The 23121-nt window shown below is 38.9% G+C and overlaps 1 protein-coding gene across 11 annotated transcripts in view; it reads right to left on the bottom strand.

Annotated features, from left to right (window-relative positions):
• Positions 1-23121, bottom strand: part of Mecom (MDS1 and EVI1 complex locus) — a 585804-nt gene that overhangs the window by 25029 nt on the left and 537654 nt on the right. For 7 of the 11 annotated variants that reach the window (XM_069991931.1, XM_069991926.1, XM_069991928.1 and 4 more), the window contains 5 exons: positions 18475-18691; positions 12801-12948; positions 11390-11546; positions 5868-7212; positions 2437-2524 (listed from right to left, as the gene is read on the bottom strand). In XM_069991931.1, the coding sequence (XP_069848032.1) occupies positions 2437-2524; positions 5868-7212; positions 11390-11546; positions 12801-12948; positions 18475-18691 (1955 nt within the window). The remainder of the gene's footprint in view (positions 1-2436; positions 2525-5867; positions 7213-11389; positions 11547-12800; positions 12949-18474; positions 18692-23121) is intronic. The other 4 variants (XM_069991927.1, XM_069991929.1, XM_069991935.1 and 1 more) reach the window with 3 other exon arrangements.

The raw sequence follows: 23121 nt of genomic DNA, 5'->3' as shown, positions 1-23121 counted from the left end.
GAGGCTGGGTGGTTTGTTTGTTTTAAGGTACATCTTGAAGCTAGGACGGAATGTATGGAACACTAGGAAATAAAAAGTCTGCTGTAACTTTGGAACACTAGAAGTGATTTTCTGAAAGGACAGACTGGTCCTGCAATCCTTAGAGGCAAAGCCAAGCCTCCCGTATCCCAGAAAATTGCAGCATCGTACACAAAATTAGCCATCAAGACTATCGAAGTCATGGTGCATTTCTGTAACAGTTGGTAAATCACCTCTGCGCTGGGCACTCTGAAAGTCCTCCCTCCTTTCCTTATCTATTCTCCAGACACCTCTCAGATACCTCACATATCCAGCAAACAGAATAGTGGGTAGCGTAAGGGCCCCAGTGCCCTGATCTGTGAGGGCAGGTTCATTTGATTGATGGGTATTGTGACACACTAGGGGATACATATTTTGATGATCCTTTTGGGTCTGGCTCTGATAATACCATGCATGGACAGATGGTTCCATACACCAAGACCCCACATTCTTAGGAGGAAGGAATCATACTGCCGTGGTGCTCCCGCAGACATGGGGGAGAGGGAGAGAAGAAGGAAAGAGCCCTGGACACACACCAGAGCTTAACTTTAGGAATAACTTTAGGAATGCTAAAAACAGCATGTTTTCTCTCATGAACCAGTGACTTTGCTCTGATCAGCTAGAACTCTCTGAATTTCAGAATGGATGGGGGTCAATTTTCTCACTTGACAAATAAGCAAAGTAAAAGCCAGATAGATTAAATTGCTCAATGACGCTGAATCCCAAATGCAGTTTTGTTTCCATTATACTGCATATTTGCCACACCCAACTCTTCAAGTCATTGATTACTGGATTCTCAAGGCTACCAAAACATTTAAATGATTTGATGATTATAATTTAATGTACATAACTATTGTTGGGATGGGATGGGAAGGGTGACATTGATCAAGGTGTACCGTGCTATAACCTGATGTAGGGAATTGTATCTTTGTACAGCTACTTAAGAATAAAAACTATGCCATCTCTTATATGTCAGAAGCAGGCTTTGTGGGTATCAAAAATCAATAAAAATTCACATTACTAAAAATAAATAATATTGTATGTATCCCCACAAATATGTTTATCATTAAATTAAAAATACCAAGCCATGTACAGTTGTACAATATCTCAGACAAAACAGCAATCAGCTTTATTAGCTTGTGATTCTTACAAGTAACAGATCAGTCTAAATATAAAGGCATTTAATTATAAATGTTTTCCCATTTTTTGAACTTGGTTGCTTTCTGAATAAAAATTATATAAGTGATACCATTTTTAAGGTTTCCTATATAAAGATAATGCTGGAATGGTCCTAAATCATTAAATCATATTTTTCTCAATCTGAATTAGAATAAGAATTGTTTGAGAACCAAGAGAGTTATCTAACAAACTCAAGACTTTTTATTTCAACTCCCAGACTCTTATTCAAGGAAGCAGTTGAAAGTAGTTTGGGAAAGTAGTAGAAAAAAATAAAGAAAATGTAACAGAGAGGAATAATATAATATCCCACGATGAGTTTATTTTAACTAGCTAATATATTTTTTACTAATTTTATTAGAGAATCATCATTTTAAAAGTAACTATTTTTCAGCCATTTTCATAAAAACTTTGCTAGGCATAAAGATTAGAGTTTTTACCTTTTAAATAAAACAAAACAAATTAAATGTAAGTTAAGAAACCAGATTCAAGATGTTTATATCTTTGTACTCTGAATACAATTCTTCAGAGGTGGATTGACATATAAACCAGCTTAAAACAACTAAGCAGATGTGCAGAGACATAAAGATGAACCAACTAGATGATCCTTGTATTCTCCTTGTAATAAGAAACTGTATATATTGCAATGAATGGGCAGGACTCTATTCAGCAAATGGCTCTGTGTATTGTGGCGAATGTTTGTGCAATTACAGAACTTCGTTGGAATGCCCAGTGGTCTCTAGATGAATTCTTTCACCCTCTATGGTCACAGTTCGTCAGGTGGACTCATTTCCTGTTTTTATCTAAGTACTAAAGGAACAGGAATGACCTCTGAGAGTTTGGGACGAGCCACAATACGATCTGTATCTTAGCATCCGCAATGTTTAAACACAAAAGACAACTTCAATATTTATTTCCTTAGCTCTGTTCTGCTTATTCCAAAATGCACTTTGGCTCAATAAGTACCTAAGAGCAGACAATGATTTAACACCCAAATCATGTTATGTGTATACACATATATCCATTACTTTTTTTTCCTTTAAGGAGCTTGGGTTTTCATTCTGCTAGAATTTCCTGTGTTCTTCCACTGAGGCGTCATAGGAAATCCTAGTGTTCTCAAGATTTCTTTCATTTAATTGCACCTGCTTTTCAGGATCAACAAGTTAGTTTACAAGCTTGAAATCTCAAATTCAAAATACTTACTTGTGGGTGGAACAAGAATCCTGGAGAAGGTCTCAAGTATTTCTCTTTTAAAGCTTCAAGTGGGTCAGTTAATTTTCTTTTCTCTACTCTGAAAGGTCAAAATTAGATTTTGGAGGTAAATCAGTTTCATATGTCAATTGCTACAGAGTCACTGACATTTAAAACAGCAAAACAAATGGTAGGTTACTGGATGCACATGAGTACAAACAGAAAGGCATCTGTTCTGTTCTTGAAGAACACTTGAGGGAATTCTAGGTGCTCAAAGACAGAGTCTTATTTATGATGGAAAAATCCTTCTCAATCATAGTAGTAAGAATGAGGAAATACAGTAAACTAGGAACCACTAAATTAGAGGTATTTGTCACAAATTTAGTACTTTTCCATTCCCAATGGAAGAATGCTGTATGATTTTGAAATCATGATTACTGAAAATTAACGCTATTTTCTACCAAGAAGGTGTTACTTCAACTATTCATTCTATTCCTTCTAAATGTGCCAGTAGTCAAAGGGGAGTTTCAGTCAGGTGCCAGTGGTTCACAACTGTAATCCTAGCTACTCAGGGGGCTGAGATCTGTGAATGTAGGTAAGAAAGTCCATGAGGCTCTTATCTCCAATTAACCACCAAAAAAGCCCAAAGTGGAACTGTGGCTGAAGTAGCAGAGGGCTAGCATTGAGTGTAAAACCTAAGGGCAGCACCCAGTTCCTGAGGTCAAGCCCCAGAACCTGCAAACAATATCAACAACAATAAAAATAAGAACATTTCCAATAACTAGCAATTCTGCTGGCCACTTCTTCAAATGAACTCAGATAGATAGACAGACAGATAGATAGATAGATAGATAGATAGATAGATAGATAGATAGATAGATAGATAGATAGATAGATAGACAGATAATCATAGAGAGAAATTTTTGGATGAATATCTAAATACTGAATATGCATATAAAACATATCTATAAATATTAATATAAATAAACGTACATGTAAAACTTACCTGTAAATCTCTTGTGTTTTAGAAATGCTTGGTATTCTATTTTCAGTTAAATACATAGAACAATGGTGTCATGAATAAATTTATTTCTTTTACTAACTACGAATGTCTTAAAAAAAAAACTGTTGAATACATATGCTTTTTAAAAAAGAGGACTGAAACAGATTGAAAATCTACCAGTTCTAGAAATCTCATATATGCTATGTATTACATAGACAATTTCACTTATTAAATAATTGGTATTAGATCTATTTCATTGGTGAATAAAAGAATGTCTAGGACATGGAAAGGCCAAGGTATCAAGCTAGGTCTTGCACTAAAATCTGGAACTATCATGAATTTGTTCAATGACAAGCTTTTAGGCCTTGCGGGAGATTGAAATACCAGACAGAAGATGAGGAAGAGGAAGAGGAAGGTCAGGAGGTTATGGGGACAAGTCCAGTGGCTATGTGTAGGAACTGGAAACCTTATTACTATTGGGAAGTTACATTAAAAAGTCTGAAAATTTCTCTTCACAAAGGACTGAGAAATGTCACTGCCTTGAAAATATGACCTTACTGGAAATTTGACATATGATCTCCATAAACATTAGAGAAAATCTGTTTTCTCTTCTTTTTCCTTCTCTAGTGATAGGAAAGTGGTAAGAATTAGGATATAATTATTGAATGTAGGTGCCATTGGCCTTTCCTCTAATCCTAGCTACTTGGGAAGCTGAAAAAAAGATTTCAGCTCAAGGCCAAACTAGACAGCAAAGCTTATCAGACCTTCTCAAGCCATAGCCGGGGATAGTAGCAGATGCCTGTCATCTTAAGCTTCATGGAGGCTGAGTATTGGGAAGATGGTAGTTCTAGTCCAGCCCAGGTTAAAAAGGCACAAGAATCCATCTCCCTGAAGAGAAGCTGAAAACAGGCCGATGCTCCCAACAAGGGCAGGAGACCCACTGAGTGCCAGGATTACAGCCTCTGCCACCACCAACTGCACCCTGTGTATCGTCCTCGTTGATTTCTCTTGTCATACTGACTTGAAGACAGCTTTTCACATAATAATGATCTCTACTAGTGCACTAGAGAAGGTTGAAGTGAAAAAGACCTTCTCTAGTACATGTGTCAGTGTCACGAATCAAAGAATAGCCTCAAATTTTTCTTTAAAAATCAAGTGTAAAAATACTTCCATCTTAAGCCAGGTACCAGTGGCTCATGCCTGTAATCCTAGCTACTCAGGACGCTGAGATCTGAGGATTGCTGTTGAAAGGGAGCCTGGGGAGGAAAGTCCATGACACTCTTATCTCCAAATTAACCACCAGAAAACCAGAAATGGCACTGTTGCTCAAGTAGTAGAGGACTCACTTGAGCTGATGAGCTCAGGGACAGCACCCAGGCCCAAGGTTCAGACCCAGAGTTCAAGCCCCACGACTGACCAAAAAATAATAATAATCCCATCTTAAATAAGTTCAACGACAACAATACAATATTTGTTTTAAATGATCCCTTTGGGTGGTGACTTGACAACATGCATAATGTGAACGAGAAAGTAAACTGACAATGCTTATCATAGTTATGAAATGTAATAAACATAATTATTGCTAGCAATATATTTTTAAAGAAAGCCAGAATTTAAGAACTATATCACTTTGAATGGCTTTATATTGAATTTCTTTAGGAAAGATACATGATCTACCCAAAGAATCCAATACAAAACCTGAAATAAAGTAAAGGAAGGGGTGCATTGGAAGGGGTGAATGAGAACATTGAAAGGGGTGACACTGATCAAGAAGCACTGTGTTCATAAACTGTTTTGGTGAGTGACAACTCCTTTAAGAAAGTAAAAATATCTAAAAAAAAAGAATGTTTGGATATAACAAGTTGGACAAATAAATGCATTCAATAAAGACATGGTTTTTTTTCAAGCCACTCACATTATATACAAAACTTCTCTGTGACTAATGTTTCATTTAGTTGGGGCTTGTAGGAGATTTATTTAGAAGCATGAGAAATATGTATTAAGGAAGTGGAGTTGAGCTAATGAAGGATTTTGCTGTTGTCTGTCTTATCTTATTCTAAATAACCTGACCCACTTACGCACCCACAAATATCTGCACTAATCCTTCAGGAGCCTCATTCTTCTGCCAGTTGACAATTTGCTTTAAATACAACCTTCCCCTATTTTCCACTCCCAAAGAAAGTGTTTAAAAAGAAAATTATTGTCAAGGGGAAAAAATTCTATGGGCCTACTCCAAACCCCCAAGTTTAGACACATCCAAAGAAATAAGTCCAAAACTAACGAGCCAACTTTCTGAACAAGAAAGCCAATTGGCCGCTCCAACAACGCCATTCTCTGTTTTGTGATCATAGTTAAAGATCCTAAGAAGGCCATTGGTTTATCATCCAAAATCTCCCTTCTGGACGTCGGTTCGTATTTCCTCATCTCCCTCCACTCTTACCTGTAGATGGGGTCCATAAAGAAGGGAGTGGGCCTTGCATGCTGTAAGGAGCTATCTGCGGATGGTCTGGCTTCGGAGTGACTTCCCTTCTTTTCCCCAAATACGTGGTTCTTCCGGGGCTCGCTCAGCTTGGTCCCACTGGCTCTACTCCTAGTGCCCATGCTCAGATCCAGGGGCTGGTCCTGGCTGGTGGCTGGTGTGGCCGGAGGCTTGGAGGGGACTTGAGTCAAGGGCTTCTCATCTTTGCGCTTAGTGGTGAGATCAAAGGGGGATTCAGAGACTCCCTTCGGAAGTTTCTTTACTTCATTTGGTGATGGGGGTTCCATTTTCAAAGGTAACGATCTCAAGTCTCTATCAGGAAATGGGTACATGGATTGGGAGAATGCTGGAAAAAATGGGAGGGGAAACATGGAAGGGTAAGGTAAAGCTCCAACTTTTTTGTCTTGCAGCCCCACCAGTCCTGTGGAACCAAAGTATTTTTCAGCAATAGAAGCAATAGCCTTTATAGAATCATTCACAGCTCCTGACACCGCTGTGTGCTCCTCTAAAGATGGTGAGAAAATGGAATGATTGCTGTATTCTTTCTTATTATTTATTGAAGCCAGATTCTGAAGAGGGCTTCCTTTGTCTTTGAACATTTTACCATTTTCTTTACATTTCTCTTTATCACTTTCAAGGTCACTTTCCAGATCAGAGCCCGAGGTTGTCTCCAGGTCACTGCCACTTGGCGTACTGACATCATCAAGGTCACTACTCTCTGACTGGTCACTGATTTTCTCAAGGGGTCCCTCTTCAGAGGACCCCTCGGGCTGCAGCGCCACTGGCTCATTGTCCCCTACAGGTGGGTGTTTAGAGAGTGCCTTCAAAATATCTTGTGTAGCTGGTAGTGTCATGAGGGGACTTTGACTCTTGTTTGACTGTTCAGTACTTGATAGTGCTTTAACAGGAGAGCTAGCAGGTATCAAAGGAGGCCTGTGGTACAACCCGGAAGGAAACAGACCAGGGAAGCTAAAAGAAAATCCAGGAGCTGTTGGAAAGGTAAGACCAGCAGGATGTCTATTGGCGCCAAAATAGTCAGCAAGGCCCGGGTTGGCATGACTCATATTAACCATGGACGTTTTATCCATAGCTGGGTTTCCAGGAAGTGAAATGCTTTGGCCAAAGAATCCACCTGCCGCAAAATGGTTCTTGCCCTCACAAAACCTCCTGTGTTTATTTAAGGAAGACGTAGTGCTGAACATTTGTCCACAGTCTTTGCACTTGATTTGGGTTCTGCAATCAGCATGCATGCGCTTATGACGACAAAGGTTTGAAAACTGAGTATAGGATTTATGGCAGACCTCACCTGTGTACAAACAACAGAAAAGAATCTCAGGCTTTATGGCAATTGCTTCTGAATTTAGCAAGTATCACAACTGGTTCACCCCCAAAAGAACTGCACAAGTGGGAGGTACGTATCTGCGTGCTCCAAACCCACTACGCCCCTCTTCATGAGATCTCAAAGTGAGGCACCAGCCTGACCAATGTCTGAAAGCAGCACAGATATTTCGTATCCCATTGCGTGAGGCTTCGCATAGTATAGGTATGGTCAAATACGTGCGGAATAGTCAAATTCCACCATGCACTGCCTCCCCCACCCTGTTACCTCACTAATAGAGTCTTAAAATTCAAAAGTCTTCCATTAAAGTAAGAAACATCCCCCCGCCCCCCGGTAGTCCTTTAGAATTTTATACCACTTCATAGTTTTCTGATTTGGACACAGCAAATCAAACTCTGCCTTTCCCTCGGCCCAACATTTCACCTTTCTTACCCCTCATAGTGGGGAAAGGCCAGTGCCTTCTCTGCCGTGATCTAAGTGGTGTTGTATCATGCGCTCTCATCATTCACACATCAAAGCCACACAACAATGCACATTGTATATTCTGAGACTTTTCTGTAACAATCATTTTCATGATTTGAGAAAGACTGACATAATTTACAATGGCTCTATTTTAAGCCTCCAAAGGAAGCTCAATTGAATGTAGCCCATCCTGCATGGCTGGTTCCCATGAACTATGATCACGTCCCCTGACTTCCGCTCACACCAGAGGCTGTGCTAACCTTCCTGCATTTATGAAACCCCCGTCCTTGGGAACTATGTCCCCTTCTTGTCCTATCTTCCTTGCTTATCTCAGGGCTTGACTTCTCCCTGTGATGGCCAGTTATGGGAAGCAGGCAGAATTCTGGGGAATGCTCTGATCCAGAAAGGACATGGCAGTGGGCGAGGCAATGAAATGTCCTTCACTAAGAATTTGCCAATACAGTAGACTGCCTGTGCCTCACACATATGCCAATAGAACTGAGTATAGCTGCAGAGCAGAGCTGAGGACACTTGAGAGCACCCCTTTTCAAAGTAATAGCCATTTTACAGTGCCTCAGGATTAGATATTAGTTCTCTAAGCATTTTACTTTTTGTTTCACTTTGCTGGGGATGAGTTACTTTCTGTGTAAGCTTATTTGAATGCTTCTGTGTATGTTTAATATATGCAGAAATATGATACACCTTGCTGGTAATTGCGAAACAAATTGATTTTAAGAAATTAAACTGAAGACAGAAGACAACGTTGATTGCTTTCATATGATGCCTTTCAGTGCATAACAGGCACCAAAGGCAAGGCAAGAAGAAGTTTGTGAAACTCATGCAAATACGATTTTATAGACTTCAGTCAAACCCCGACAAAAAATGTATTATTTCACAAATACTCAAACAGAAAATACAAATGTACTTGTTATTATTAAAGCTGCCTTCACAAATGGGACACTGTAAATTTCATGGTAATGGGAAGGGAAGAGCTAGGTGATTTCTATTCAAATAATCCTACTAGAATACATGAGCCAAAGTCTGTTTTTAAAATTACATACTGTTTTTCCATATGCCATACATATGTAGAGTACTTAGATTATTGGATAACACACACAAATCACATGATCGAGGGCTAGAAGATCAGACTTTACTAGATTATATTAATTCAGTTATGAGCATCAACAAGGACTAGGAAATGAAGAAACATTGTTGAAATTATATTAATGCACTCACCACATGCACTATACAACATCTCTCCTCTGGGTGCTGAGAAAATGCCTAGATGAGTATTCAACCAATGTGTGAGTTTTTGAAAGGTGTGCAATTTGGGGGGCATGGAAATGCTGCTTTCTATTCTTTCTTCTTATAGCTGGTTGGTCTTAAGAAACCCCAGTTTTGCTCTGTATTGGAGTAACAGCCAGTGCACTTCACTTTCCTGGTGGGACTTTTGGTCTAGCATGTGTGCCTAGTCTGAAGACCATAGGGTTTTCAGCACTGAAAGGCTCGGCCTGGGATACCATAAGCCACCAGGCCTCTAGGTTACTCTGGTTCAATTGATATTGAAGTCTATGCTCGGCTATAATTACCTCAGTAATAAGGAATTAGCCAGCAGTTAACGTGGCGTTTTTCTACTTATTAAACAAATTAAGAAGTATTTTGAATATATTCAGTCTATTAGAGCATGTGGTTTCTATTTGGGAGGCTGGAGGCTCCTTTGCACTGGTTTCTCTGGGCTCAAGCTCTTTGGCACACTGTAATAAGAGACAGTTGCCATAAACACAGCAGTGGGGGTGAGTCATGGTAGGTGGCCTTCTGCTGAGAAATAAATATCAACTCTAGGCGAACCTCCTCTCCTCCAGCCCTCTACACCAACTCCTGATCTTTAAACTCTTTTGTTCAGAAAAGACACATCTATTATTTATAATTATGCCATAGTTCTTGTCAGATATTATGTTTGAGGAATGCCATCTGCTATTTAAATTTACCAATAATGACTAAAAATGCATACGTGGGGAACACTTTATGCCATATGAATGGGAAGGGACAACAACCTATAGTGAGTGAAAGTAAAACCCTTGAATTCAACACTGAATTATAACTGCAGCGCTCAGAGACTCCAAAGATAGAATGTAGTCTAGCTTCTAAGCATAATGAATTAAAGTGGGTGAACGGAATTCCTCATAATCTATTCTCCTCTTTTTTTTCTGACCAAAATATCGGAAGACTTACCAACATTTATTTCTGAAGAGTCAGAAATAAATGAACCATTTGATAGTGTATATCTCTAGCCCTTTAAATGTTCGGGGAATTCAACGGCCTGGCATCATGACTGCCTTTTTGAGGCAAGTCTAAATGTTCTGTGTATTTTATTTCCCACCAATTCAACAAAGCTTTCCCCAGAGAGACTGGAGCACCCTTTTCTTTGTCTTCTAGTCCACTTCACTCCACCCAGGGAACAAAATAGCTGCACAAAACAGAATTCTGGTATGTGCTGGAAACAGAAAGAAAATCTCTCTTGATACTTGGAAACACAAAAGAAGACTGTGCGTCAGGGCAAAGATTGGACAGAGTTCATCTCTGACATCTCCATATTGGCACTGAAAATTAGCTTTTCTTCTACCAGGTCCTATGGTAGGTTTCATATACCTACTGCAAAACATTAGCATTTTTCAGAAAACCTTTTTCAAGGAGCTTCCAAATCAGGGGTATTGCCAAGTACCAAGCAGGATTCAATAGATTCCTATTCATATCTACATCCAAAATCAGTGTTGAAGCTTATAGCACAACACAATGAGTTCCTGTATGAATACACCTAACTGAGCAAGGGGAAAAGAAAGCCTAGAGTTGCTGGTTAGATGAACAAAGAAAAGCAGATTTTCTTTATGAAACATTTCTGTATAACTTGGAGAACAGGAGAGAGTTTGAAGAAGCAAATGAGGGCCAAGTTTGACTTGACTTGAAATGTCTGAAAGTGATCTGTGCCGAGATGCTTTAAGAAGTGGGGGTCAGAAAGAACACTGCTTTAGTGCAAGGGTAGGAGAGGCAGCTTGTCCGGCATCAATGGGAAAACGTTCTCTTTCCATGTCACAGGGAACTTTGATCTGCAGTCCGTGTGTGGCAACAATGGGTAGATTAAAGAAAGTTTGACTCCATCTCTCAGCACACATACACCCAGACCATACACGCAGTCCTAAGCCGACTTGCCAGGTGGGGTTCTTCCAGTGCTTTCTGATCCCAAACAGGTTTCTAATCACTTCATCTCGGTGAGTGATATCTGTTATTTGTTGTCTTTACAAAGCCATGAACATTTACAGTGTGAGACGAATCTGGTTGTCTCGATTAAATCTTACAACCCAGGGAGCCTTCCCTTTCATTATTTAACAACTTCTCTTCTCTTTACCTGTTATTGATTTCATCTAAAAGAAAAACACCCCAGGGATTATAGACAAAATACCATGGATCTGGTTATTTAAAAAAAAAAAAAAAGGATTTTCTTGGGAGAGAGAAAATAACCCTACTATATTGGACCATAAACAGCTATTCTAGCAACCCCCACCCCCTCCTCCCTGCCCCTATTGGCCATGTGTGGCCACTTTCCTGCCCACAGTGCCTTTTGGAGGAAAGACAGATGCAGGAAGGCAGCTGGGAGTGTTAAAAACAAAAACACACAAAAACTTACAGATAAAGGGCTTCACACTGCTGTGGATGTGCTTGTGTTGTTTGAGGCCTGATGACGTGGCAAACGTTTTACCACACTCAGGGCAAGCATGGGCCCGGGCACCAACATGCTGAGAGCGAATGTGCCGCTGTAGGTTGCTAGGGTCCGTGAACACCTGCTAGGAAATGAGTACTGATTAATCCAGAAACTTAGTTCAAAGACACAATCAAGAACACCACGGATGGTTCAAGAAGGAGTTTTGGTTTATTTATTTGTCCTCTCTCCATTCAAGAACAAGAAGAAATAAATAATATCAGATTTCCAAAGTGTAATCTCCATTGTGGTAAGAACTGACAATTAACCAGCCCTGAATGCCTCACAGAGAGTGTCAGTTGGTATTCCTGATCCCATTGACAGAAAAGAAAAAAAAAGGAACATTGTAATCAGGCCATATGTAAGCCTCACTGCATCCCATTTACAGTGATTTGAGTCAAATAATGAAACGCTGATCATACTATTATTAAAACTCGGTTTCTGTTCTCTTCACTTTTTAATGAATAAGTATCATTGGAGGCAAAATGTGGAAGATATGGACTAAAGCACCAAAATCTATTTTTCCTAGGGGACTGAATTCCACCAAGGCATTTCAGTAAGTTACCAGCAAACTAAAACTTATTTTTAAAATACTGTATTAATAAAAAATGAAAAAGCCCCCCTAACACATCTGGGAAGAAAGCATTCCTAAAGATGAATTTCAAATGTCACAATTTCCACTTGCATAAGAAAAAGATATTCAATGCTATTAACAATTTTTGGAGACAGAAATCAACTTTAATGATGCCCAGGATATTTTTGAGTTAATTGGAAAACATAAAACACAATCACAGTTGTAGTTTAAATGGAGCACGGTTGTATTATTCAGCACTGGTCACTAAGACAGAGGCTTTATACTTCTCAATTAGGCCCAAGTCGTGATTTATACAAGGTCTTAGATGGAAAAATCTGCAGATGTAGGAGTCTCCTATTCTTTCTGAACAGGCATTCAGAAACTTTATGCAACTTCCTGGCAAACTGCTATTAAAAGAAATCAGTAATGTGCACTGGATAAAGTTTTCATTCCCTGTAAGGCCATAAAACAACCCCAGTGCTGGCAAGTCAGTAGCGGAACCAGGAATTTACCAAGGATGTCTAACACCTAGTTCTGGAACTCACCATTAAGCCTCACTTCCTCCCTTACAAAAATAGAAGGATACTCACTAAGTGTTTTTATACACTTCACTAATGTCTTTTAGCATACAACACTCAGCCTACTTTTCTCAAGATATTTATAGTTTCCCCTCTCAAGGCTTGTTTTCATATAACATAGCAAGTGATGGATTAAGAGAGAGCAGGATGACAGAGAGAGGCCAAGTAGCCTACAAATTCACTGTACCTTGGCACAGTTTTCACATTCATAGTGCTTTCCGCTGTCATGTGACATCTGGTGGCGAATCAAATTGGACTTCCAGTTGAACGCCTTGGGACACTGATCACACTTGTACTCGCGCTCTTCAGTATGGGACAGCATGTGTTTCTCCAAGCTGTGAAGAGAACAGTTGATTTTGTAAGACAGGCTTACAAGAAACACATTCATAAACAGAATGCTGTGTTCTTACACATCCAACTGGCAGTGTAAGAACTTAGAGGGAATAGAGGCCGAGGTAGGAAGGAGGATAGAGAAAAACAGGCTTAAAATTACATTTTATGTTTCCTGGACTGTGTCTCCCACCAGTACCATGAAGTGGCTCTGCTTGTTGGAAATAAATGTGATAGAGTTAGCAAAGATCATCTGGCAACCAGAGCCTGATAAACAATGAATTATTTGTCCAGTTCTGGATTCCCTTCACAATTCTTACAGCACTACATATTGCTAATGTCTACTTCACTCAAGCACAAACACTCAAACAGAAAATGCCAAAGAGCACAAAGCCAGGATCCTGTCTGATATACATAATCTCTAGATGGAGAAAGTATTAATATTTCTAGCTATGTCACCATAAAAGAAAGAGCTGCGAGCTATCTATTCAAAAAGAAACTTCCAATGTTTCTGATGGGATGGATAGATAGATGGACGGATGGATGGACGGACGGATGGATGGATGAATGGGTGGATGGATGTTTGGGTGTTGTACGGGTAGACAGATGGATATTTTTATTTAGATGATAACATAGACATAGACACATACATACATATAGATATGTTTACATACACCATACCTGGAACTTATAAATTACAAAGGAAGGTATATTATAAGTAAATTCACAATATAAGCCAAAGTAGGAAAAACATGGTTATGTTTCTCACAAGATAGTTTGTTTTGTTTTAATGTTTAAAATATCTCAAGATTTTTCTCTGCATGAATGTGCACAAATTTAATGAAAAGCAAATATGTATTGCTGTATTATAGATGATGTTTTTTCTTTATTAAATACAAACACAAGTAGTACTCCTACACTGCACCCAATTTTAGTAACCAGAGCTCTTTAGAGAAATCACTTATTGCAAACCAAATGCAATACATAAGATGGGTTCTGAGTATTTCATTATTGCACAGAGCAAGAACCTTACAGATAATGTCAAAAGAATTCGATGCCAATGTGAAGAGTTACCCAGTGACCAAAGGTAGACCAAATTAAGCATCAATAGCAATAAGTCATTTGACAGTGATAATATTCAGAACACACAGATACCCACAGAGGATACTAAGAAGCCAAATTATCATTCTGAAAGCAGAGGGGAAACATGCATGTATTGTGTTTCCTATACAAGCTGTGCTTTAGGGTGATGAAGTAGACAATGAAAATTTCTTTCCACAGAATGAAGTAGAAGAAAACAAATTGTTTAAATAGGGATACAGGTGGACCCATTGCAACAATGAAATGTACAAGATGCTATGTCGAAAAACAAACTTTACAACTTTGGCAGGGTGGGTGGGGGGAGGGGAGTGTGGTCGTGGAGATGGGAGGGATGGTAAGGGAAAAACAAAAGAGGAGGCAACAATGCTTATAAGAAATGTACTCATTACCTTGCTCATGTAATTGTAACCCTTCTGTATGGTATTTTCATAATAAAAAATTTATTAATAAAAAAAGATAAGTGATGAAAGAATGATAGAATTCATGACATTGTTTTGTAGCCCTTAAAGGATGAGTGAATGTAGGCAATCCATTGCCCACCTACTGATGGAAAGAATACACCATCCATCGAACTTTCTTCCAAACCGAAATCTCACCTCAGGCTAGGGATGTAATTTTCAGTTTATGCAGAATAGTGGGAATAGACAAAGACGTTAAACACCACCAAGGGTATATAATCAGCAGGAGCCAGAGAAAATGCTTCAGAAAAACTCTCCATTTCTTCCATAGTTCTATAGTATATGATTTAGACAGAGAAGAGAAAGAGAGAACTCTACATTCAAGAATCAATTAGCTCAATGAAGACCTTTGTGCACCAAGAATACATTCCCCAGTGGTTGTGGTGTAGGACCAGGAGTATTTGCAAGAAATCTGCAAAAATTAGAAGTACTTTTCCCACACTTATTTTCTTCCCTGGCTTCCTCCCAACAGCTCTTTTCAAATTGGCACATGAACTTCATTTGTGCCCTGTGAGTCGCTGAGTTGGAAATGCTATTCTATTAGAGCACCAATGGCAATATCTCCAATAAACAGAAGGCACCAGGAGAAACAAGCGTCAGGAGCCTTAAGAAAAGGTGTATCTTTTATCCACACTACAACCCTCTGTATGTTACCAAAGGTGAAATGCTAACAAAAGAGTTAAGAGAGCTATCAGGAAGTGGAGTTAACTCTGAATGGAGTCAGGGACATCCTCCAAAGTCATTGATCTCAACTCACAACCTGGTCTCAGCAACTTATACAGGCAAGCCATTTTCTGATCATCCACTCCATTGTGCGGTGTGTCAAATAAGAATCTCTGAAACCTACTGGCCAAAGGTGGGCCTGTAGGTTGAGTTTTATTCCTTGTCCGAAATCCAAAGACACAGTATAGTTTTCAGGGAGTATAATTAGAACATGGTACTCGAGGAGGTGAGAGGAGGCATGGCAAAGCAAGGGCAATTTTTTTTTCTTTGCTTCTTTTAATCTAGCGTAAAGACCATATTGTTCCAAAGCACTGTAAACTGCCAGCTAACCAGTGAATAAAAACAAAAAGAAGGGAAAACATGCAGGGAGGCATAGGATTGAGAGAGAAGGGACAGAACAATGGTTTGGGTGATGCAGACCAAGGTGCACTGTACTCAGACACTGACATGTTGAACTGAAACATCTTTGTCCAACTACTAAAAAATAATCCAAAAGAATAAAACTTAAAGGCACATCAAAAAGAAGGGCAAAAACAAGTTCTCACAAAAGCAACTGTGGTTTGCCTTCCTAAGTACTGAATCACTTAGTCACCAGGGATGTTTCTTCACTTTTCATATAATTTCATACTAATTTATAGAATATGGCTTGGCCTTTAGTTGTTCGTTCATTGTTTTTTCGTGTGTGTGTGTGTGTGTGTGTGTGTGTGTGTGTGTGTGTGTGTGTGTGTGTGTGTGTGTGTGTGTGTGTGTGTGTGTGTGTGTCAGTCATGGGGCTTGAACTCTGGGCCTGGGCGCTGTCCCCGAGCTCTTCAGCTCAACGCGAGTTCTCTACCACTTGAGCCACAGCGCCACTCCCGGTTTTCAGGTGGTTAATTGGAGAGAGAAGTGTCACAGACTCCCCTGCTCCGGCTGGCTTTGAACCGAAATCCTCAGATTTCAGCCTCCTGAGTAACTAGGATTACAGGTGTGAGCCACTGAGGCCTGACTCGATCTTTCTGTGCATCCTTTTCTCAAGATTTTAGAAGACAGAGACCAGAAGACTGTGTCATGCCAAGAAAGGAATTTCCATTTGTTGAAAAAAAATCAAGCACCTTTACAACATTGTAGCATTTAATAAAGTGGAAAATACTCAGAGAATGGATGCAGGCTCTGCATAGTGATACCTGCAGGTGGCATCTGGAGGATCGATGTCCAGTTCCAGGAAGGCATGGTTTATATCTAGCTGGATGGTCAATTTCGGGGAGTTCACCTGTTGTTTTCCACTAAATGTTTGATAAAAAGCAACTAAACAGATGGGGCTCACTCTATAAGTAGAACTGACTCAGATTCGAAAAAGGATAGACCAGTAGCTTTCTCTACCTACAACATGCTGCTGTACACTTTGAAAAGAAGAAAGAACTGCATTTTACATCTAGTCTGCCAAGGTTTGCATTCATAATGGTGTTCATTACTGTTGATAATAAAATTTAAAAAAATATGCTTACATTCTGGCTATGGCTTTTCAATGTAAATACTTCCTGTACTCATTAGGGCTTACTAGTTTCATTTGTTTTATTTAAGTGTGATTATAGGTGACAGGGTGTAATCTTTTTGTGAGAAACTCAAATTTAACCCAACATATGTAACAGACATTCTCTATGCAGATATACACTACATGGTACAGATGAGTTTAAAGGGTACTAAGAAAGCCCTTTTATTCCCTAAAAAGATTTTTCCCTTATTAACTAAACTTATGCTGAAATTTTGCAAGCCAGAAATACATTCATTTGACACAACCTTTTCAAGAAAGAGATTATACTTAATGCCTGTTCGTCATGGATGCCTTTAAGGTCAATTACCAACCTATATGACATCTTTCCTATGACAGACCTAGTCAAGAGGAGAGGACTCAGGGCAGCAAATGGAGGGAAAGGAGCCATTAGGAAAGAAAAGAAACAAATGGCCAAATGAAACACATGAGTGTGAAGGCGTAACTCTGAGCAATTCACATTCTTGAGTAAGATTTGTTGCTATGCCACCCCGCCATTGCACTACAATGATGTTCTGTTCACCTGAAACTCTAATTACACATTCCAAGGACCCTGTCTAGATTTAAAAGCCAATACAATTATTAAAATTGTGGGCTGAGAAAAAAAGGATTAGATAAAAACAAAATAAAAACCTGTTTACTAGCTACTTACTACCCTGGTCATAGAGGAACATTTTGTAGCACAATTTTGACACCATTTTCAAAGGAATGCTGTGTTCTGCAATTGAAATGTTTAAGTGTTCTTAAGTTAAATTCACAGAACTGTGAAGAATAAATGAATAATTGGCACATTGTTTTCCTTTCCTAAAAAATAATTTAAAGACTTACACCACTTAGATTCTTGTATTTCTCTATTTTTTTTAACTTTTAGGAAATATAACACTCAGAAATTGTGCATTCTCTTATTCTCTTATATATGTGCAGCTTCCATAGATATTTAAACTCAATGACTCTGTTATACTGTTCTGTTAAAAGGATTATCCATTTGGTGATAGTGGCTCATAGCTGTATTATCTATTCAGGAGTCTGAGATCTGAGGATCAAGGCTAGAAGCCAGCCTTAGGCTGGAAAATTCTTATGACTCTTATCTCCATTTAGCCACCAAAAGGCTAGAAGTGGAGTTGTAGCTCAAGTAGTAGAGTGTTAGTCTTGAGCAAAAAATAGCTATGGGACAGCATCCAGGCCCTGAGGTTCAAACCCTAGGGCTGTCACACACATACAAATTATCCATCTTAATTGAATGAGTACTAGATTCAATCTTTTTAAAATCATCTAAGTGTAGTTAGCTATTGTTTTAGTGTTTCATGACATATGACTAATTCATTCCCCCCCCCACTGTGGAATTTTTCCATTAAGTCATCATTCTCTTAAAGTTAAGACTTCCAAATAACACAAATTAAATAATAATACGTACAGGCTGAGGGTTTAGCCCAAGTGGTAGCATACTGGCCTAGCATGCACAAGGTACTAAATAAGTAAATAAATAAATAAATAAATTCCTGTCTTCTTCTTGACAACTACATAATAATTCCAACTTCCCTGCAAATACTTTACAAATGTCCCTTCCGAGGGGTTGGGGACTTTCCAATAATATCCCTAGCATGTCTGGCTAGTTCATTGCTGCTCCGAATTTCTCAACTGAGGACATTCTCAAAATACAGTAAAACATTTTCTTGCAGAGTAAATCCACCAGGTTTGTGGTACCCTATGCCATCTCTAACCTTTGTGAGTCGGGGAAGGCCTGGTCACATTCCTTACACTCCTGGATGGCGTGTATCTCTCGGAGCTCATTCTCACTTTCCAGTTTCTGTTGGAAGTCCTCTTCCACCATGGAGAATGCGGAGTGAGGCGTGCTGCACGGGAACTTTTGGTGGTCTGCTAGTTCAGCCTTGGATTCAAAGAGCTGGTCACAGTCCTCACACCGATACTGCCGTTCTTCTGTGAAAACAATTTTGGTGTTACTAGTATTTCAGTGGTCTGCTGCCATAAGCCAGATCTTATTGAGATACACAACACATAATTGGAATTATCAGTTCTTCAGACAGTCAATTTTAACATGGAGAGAAGTAAAATATGTAAATACAGAATCCAGAAGAATAACTAAACATTTATTGTGGCTATAGTACACCCTTCTGATCAAATTAGATGATTAAATCTTTCTAGGTTTGGAGAACACTGACAGTAACAATGTTCCTATATTGATTATCATTGTTTTCCCAAGCCAGGACATGGATGGCCACTATTCCTTAAAACCCAAGTATGGGAAATGGTGGGTCTGATGTGTAACCCAAGTTTCAATAAAGGCTCAGAGAAGTTAGCTAATCAGTCAAGAAGTGTAGATCCAACAATTTTCCATCAGAATTTGAACCTTTTTCTGCCCCACTCACTCCTTTCTAGGCCAATGCCATATTACATGGTGGGTATAGGTATCACTCAGACGCTACCTGAGCCCTGCTTAGGCCTGTTACTCTCAGTAAACTTGGCTATACATCAATATCCAACATCACTTAGAATGGAGCACAGAATATTTTTATTCCCCTTCAGGGTTAATTTATGACTCCAGGGCCAGTGCTCATGGACACAGCTTTGTTAAGTAGTAAGTATACCATGAATTTGTGTTTTAGATCAATAAGTGAGTGTGAGTAAATGAACTTGATAGAAACTAGAGATAATGGTATCATCAGGAGTCAGGTAGAGATGGTATTGTTTCTACCTTTTTCTTTTCTCATAAGCTGCTACAGGTCACATAGATAGAGCCACAGAAAACTTAAAAACAGCTCATAATGCTGAAAAGCACCCATAGCAGACCATGTGACACAGGTGCTGTTTTGTACACTGGAGTCAAGGAAGAGGTTACTGCTCAGTTATTCATTGACTATATGTTGTTGAGGAAGTATTTTAGCCATCTACCAAATATCAGACTCTTTGCTAGGGAAATATTCAAGAAACTCAAGGGAATACACATATAAATTAGAAACATTGTATTTTATGATAGCTGCGTGCAAAAAAAAAACCCCAAGAGAATTCCAGAAAGGAAAGACAACATTAGAAAGTGAACAATGGAAATCCACTGACCCTGAATAAAGATGACAAAAAGGAAGCTCACGGAAAGCTGATGAGAAGTAGGAGGTAAGTGAGGAGTCCATCTGATTAAAGTAATGTGCACCACAAAGGTGTGAAATACCATGGTGAAACCCCTTTAAACAATTAGTATACCCCAAAATATAAAATCAATGAGAGGATGTAAAACAAGTTCTGTGATAGGGGCCATTGGTAGAAAGGAGGAGGGCAAACAGAGGTGAAGGAAGGTGAATATGATCAAAATAGTTTCCATATATGTGTGAAGATGTAAGAATGAAACTGTTGAGTTTTGCTTTGGGAAGGTAGGGCCGAAGGTAAGTGATGGACAGGGGAGTCTGACTGATGTACATCTTATGTATATATGCACATATATGTCCATATATATGGACATCTTTGTACAATTAAAATGAAGAACATGGCACAGTTATGGAAAGGGAGAACTGTAGTAAAGCATGATGGGAGATTATAGGGGGCATGAAATGAGGGGTGGAAATGAAATCAGAGAGGGTGCCAAGTCATGAGGAGTTTTTTTTTAGGTTCATGTTTAGAAGAAATAGAAAGTCACTGAAAGTTGGAAAGTGAGGATATGTTAAGGATTGGATTTTAGAATAGTTGTAGTATGACAAGCCAGCAGAGAGGCTTTACCGGGCCCTGATGACATTTAAGACACTGGTCTAGTTTGAAGTAGACCAGTAACAGTGGGGCTAACCCATAAAGAAATTAGTACATACATTCCATCACTTGTCAACCTTCCATGTATATAGGTAAGGAAGAGGGGGTATTCTAAAATGTATCATCTCAGCTCTGCAAACAGAAATCTCAGGTATATTTACCAGTTAGAAGAAGCATTTTCTACAGTCTGTGACAGTTTTTATACACTTGAGATATGTATTTAGATCTCAGCCAAGAGTCCAAACAAAAACAGAACTTCCAGACCACTGGATACAAGGCAAAGCTGAAGGTGGTAGAGACAGCGAAGACCTAGCTGTGAAGAATAATTTCCACAGCCAATGAATGGATAAAAATAAAAGTGTGGTACTTACACAATGGCATATTATTCTGCAATAAAGGAGAATTAAATTATACAGTAAAATGTATGGAATTGGAGATTATCATGTTGTCCAAGGTAAGCCAAGCTCAGAAAAAAAAATGTGCTCATACCTAGAGTCTAGACCTAAAATATAATAATAATAATAATTATAATAGTAGTAGTAGTAACATCATTGAAAAGGGGAGACTATTCGGGAATATGATCAATGGGACAGGATGGGAAAAAGCAAAGCGTAATAGAAGGTAAATAAAATAGAGGTGTATTATATATTATGAAAATAGCATTAGTGAAACCCACTAAAATCTGTTAAAAATGAGAGAGAATAAAAAAGGTGATTCTCAAAGAGTAATATAGATAATTTGATCAAAGTACACTGTGGCTCTCTGTAACTATCACAATAAAATTACTTTGCACCATTAGTTTATGCTTATAAAAATGTTTTAGAAAAGACTACTGACTCTACCACTTATTAACTATCCAGTCTTACTAATTAATTTAGTCTGAGTATAATTCCCCTCTCATAGGTTTTTAACCATTTGTACAAGACTAAAGGAGACAATACAGAGAAAATATATGAGATGCAGTGTGGAATGTGTGTATGTGGTGTCTCTTTTCTCATGGTAAATCTTAGAAGTAAAAAATTTAAATACCATTTAAAAATACAATATATGGCCGATTATCATTTGATAGCCTATGGATAGCTATGGACACGACACACTGAAAACAAGAAGCAACAAATAGGGGCTGGGAAGGTAGCTCAGTGGTACAGTGCTTGCCTGGCATGCATGAGGCTCTGGGTTCAATTCCTCAGCACCATATAAGCAGAAAAAGCCAGAAGTGGAGCTATGGCTCAAGTGGTAGACTCTAGCCTTCAGCTGAAGAGCTTAAGGACAGCGCCCAAGGCCAGAGTTCAGGTCCAATACCAAAAAATAAAAAAAAAGCAGCAATGAATAGTTGAAGAATGTTTTAAAGGGAGGTAATTTATGAATGGTAGCCCTAAAAGAGAAATAGTCTCTTCTGTGTAGGCCTTATGTGACTAGCAAATTAATCATCTCAAAAACTGTGTTCAAGCATTTTAGATTTCATGCTCACAGAGGAATTATGCATTACAGATTATATTATTATCATTAATGACCCCACCCTACCCCGGTACCAGTTCCCAATGCATCCACTCTTCCAGGCTAAGAACTCAGATTTCTAAGTGAGAGTTTCCAAAATAAGAAGGAAAACCAACAGATATCCAGTTGGTATAACCTATAAAGAGGCAGAATATTTCATAGGACATGGAAAAATATTCAAATAAAGATGGCCAGTCAATAATAACCATTTCCTTCACAGGAGACAGAAGCAAAAGCTCAGCTCCCTTCCTTCTAGAATGTGGAAACCTGATCTCTCCTGTAGTCTGGGACCGGCAACTCTTTCCAACCACAAAATAGTCTAAGGCCACTACTCCATGATGTCGAATCAAATCGGATTATATTAAAAGAGAAATAAGAAAAAGAAAATATATTAAATTTTCAGCTCAATGATACTCTTGCATTAACAACACAAGCAGTTTTCCAGTCATCTGAACTGAACAGTTGTCACTAATCATTACTGTTTATTGCTCCTTGCACTTCTTTTGATTTAGAATAAGCTCTAGCAAAGATCTGATTCTAAAATTTCCTCATCTGTACTTTTTTCTCAGTGCCTTCCTTTGCCCCTCCCATAGAGTCACAATGGCTTGAATTTTACTCACTTCACCCAGAAACAGAGCAATAGATGGGAGAAACATCTGCTAGATTTAAGAAAACTCAAAGCCAAGCTCTCTTGAGATAATTCTTACACAACAGTCCATAGCATAGACAGAAGTCTTAAGGTGATGTTTCCATTCACATATTTCAAATTCCTCAACACCTGCTCTTCAGGGAAGAACTCTGATTACTTTACCTTGTCCATATTAGCCAGTGGTCAGTACAGGCAAATGGACACTCCCAAGAGAACGGATTCCTCAAAAATGATGTTGAGGGTCTCACTCCTGCTGTCCTAGCTACTCAGGAAGAAGGCAGAGAGCTGAGAATTATAGTTCAAAGCCAGTCTGGACAAGAAAGTTTTTAAGACTCTCATCTCCAATTAACCAGCAAAAAGCCAGAAACGGAACTATAGCTCAAGTAGTAAGAGCACCAGCCTGGAGCAAAAAAAAAAAAAAAAAAGCTGATCAAAAAACATGAGGCCTTGAGTTCAAGCCCTAGTACCA

Source organism: Dipodomys merriami, unplaced genomic scaffold (assembly GCF_024711535.1).
Source record: "Dipodomys merriami isolate MVZ:Mamm:240054 unplaced genomic scaffold, mDipMer1.0.p SCAF_40, whole genome shotgun sequence".
Classification (NCBI taxonomy): domain Eukaryota; kingdom Metazoa; phylum Chordata; class Mammalia; order Rodentia; family Heteromyidae; genus Dipodomys; species Dipodomys merriami.
The sequence above is the reverse complement of the archived record's forward strand: the minus strand, read 5'-3'. Positions and strand labels throughout refer to the sequence as shown.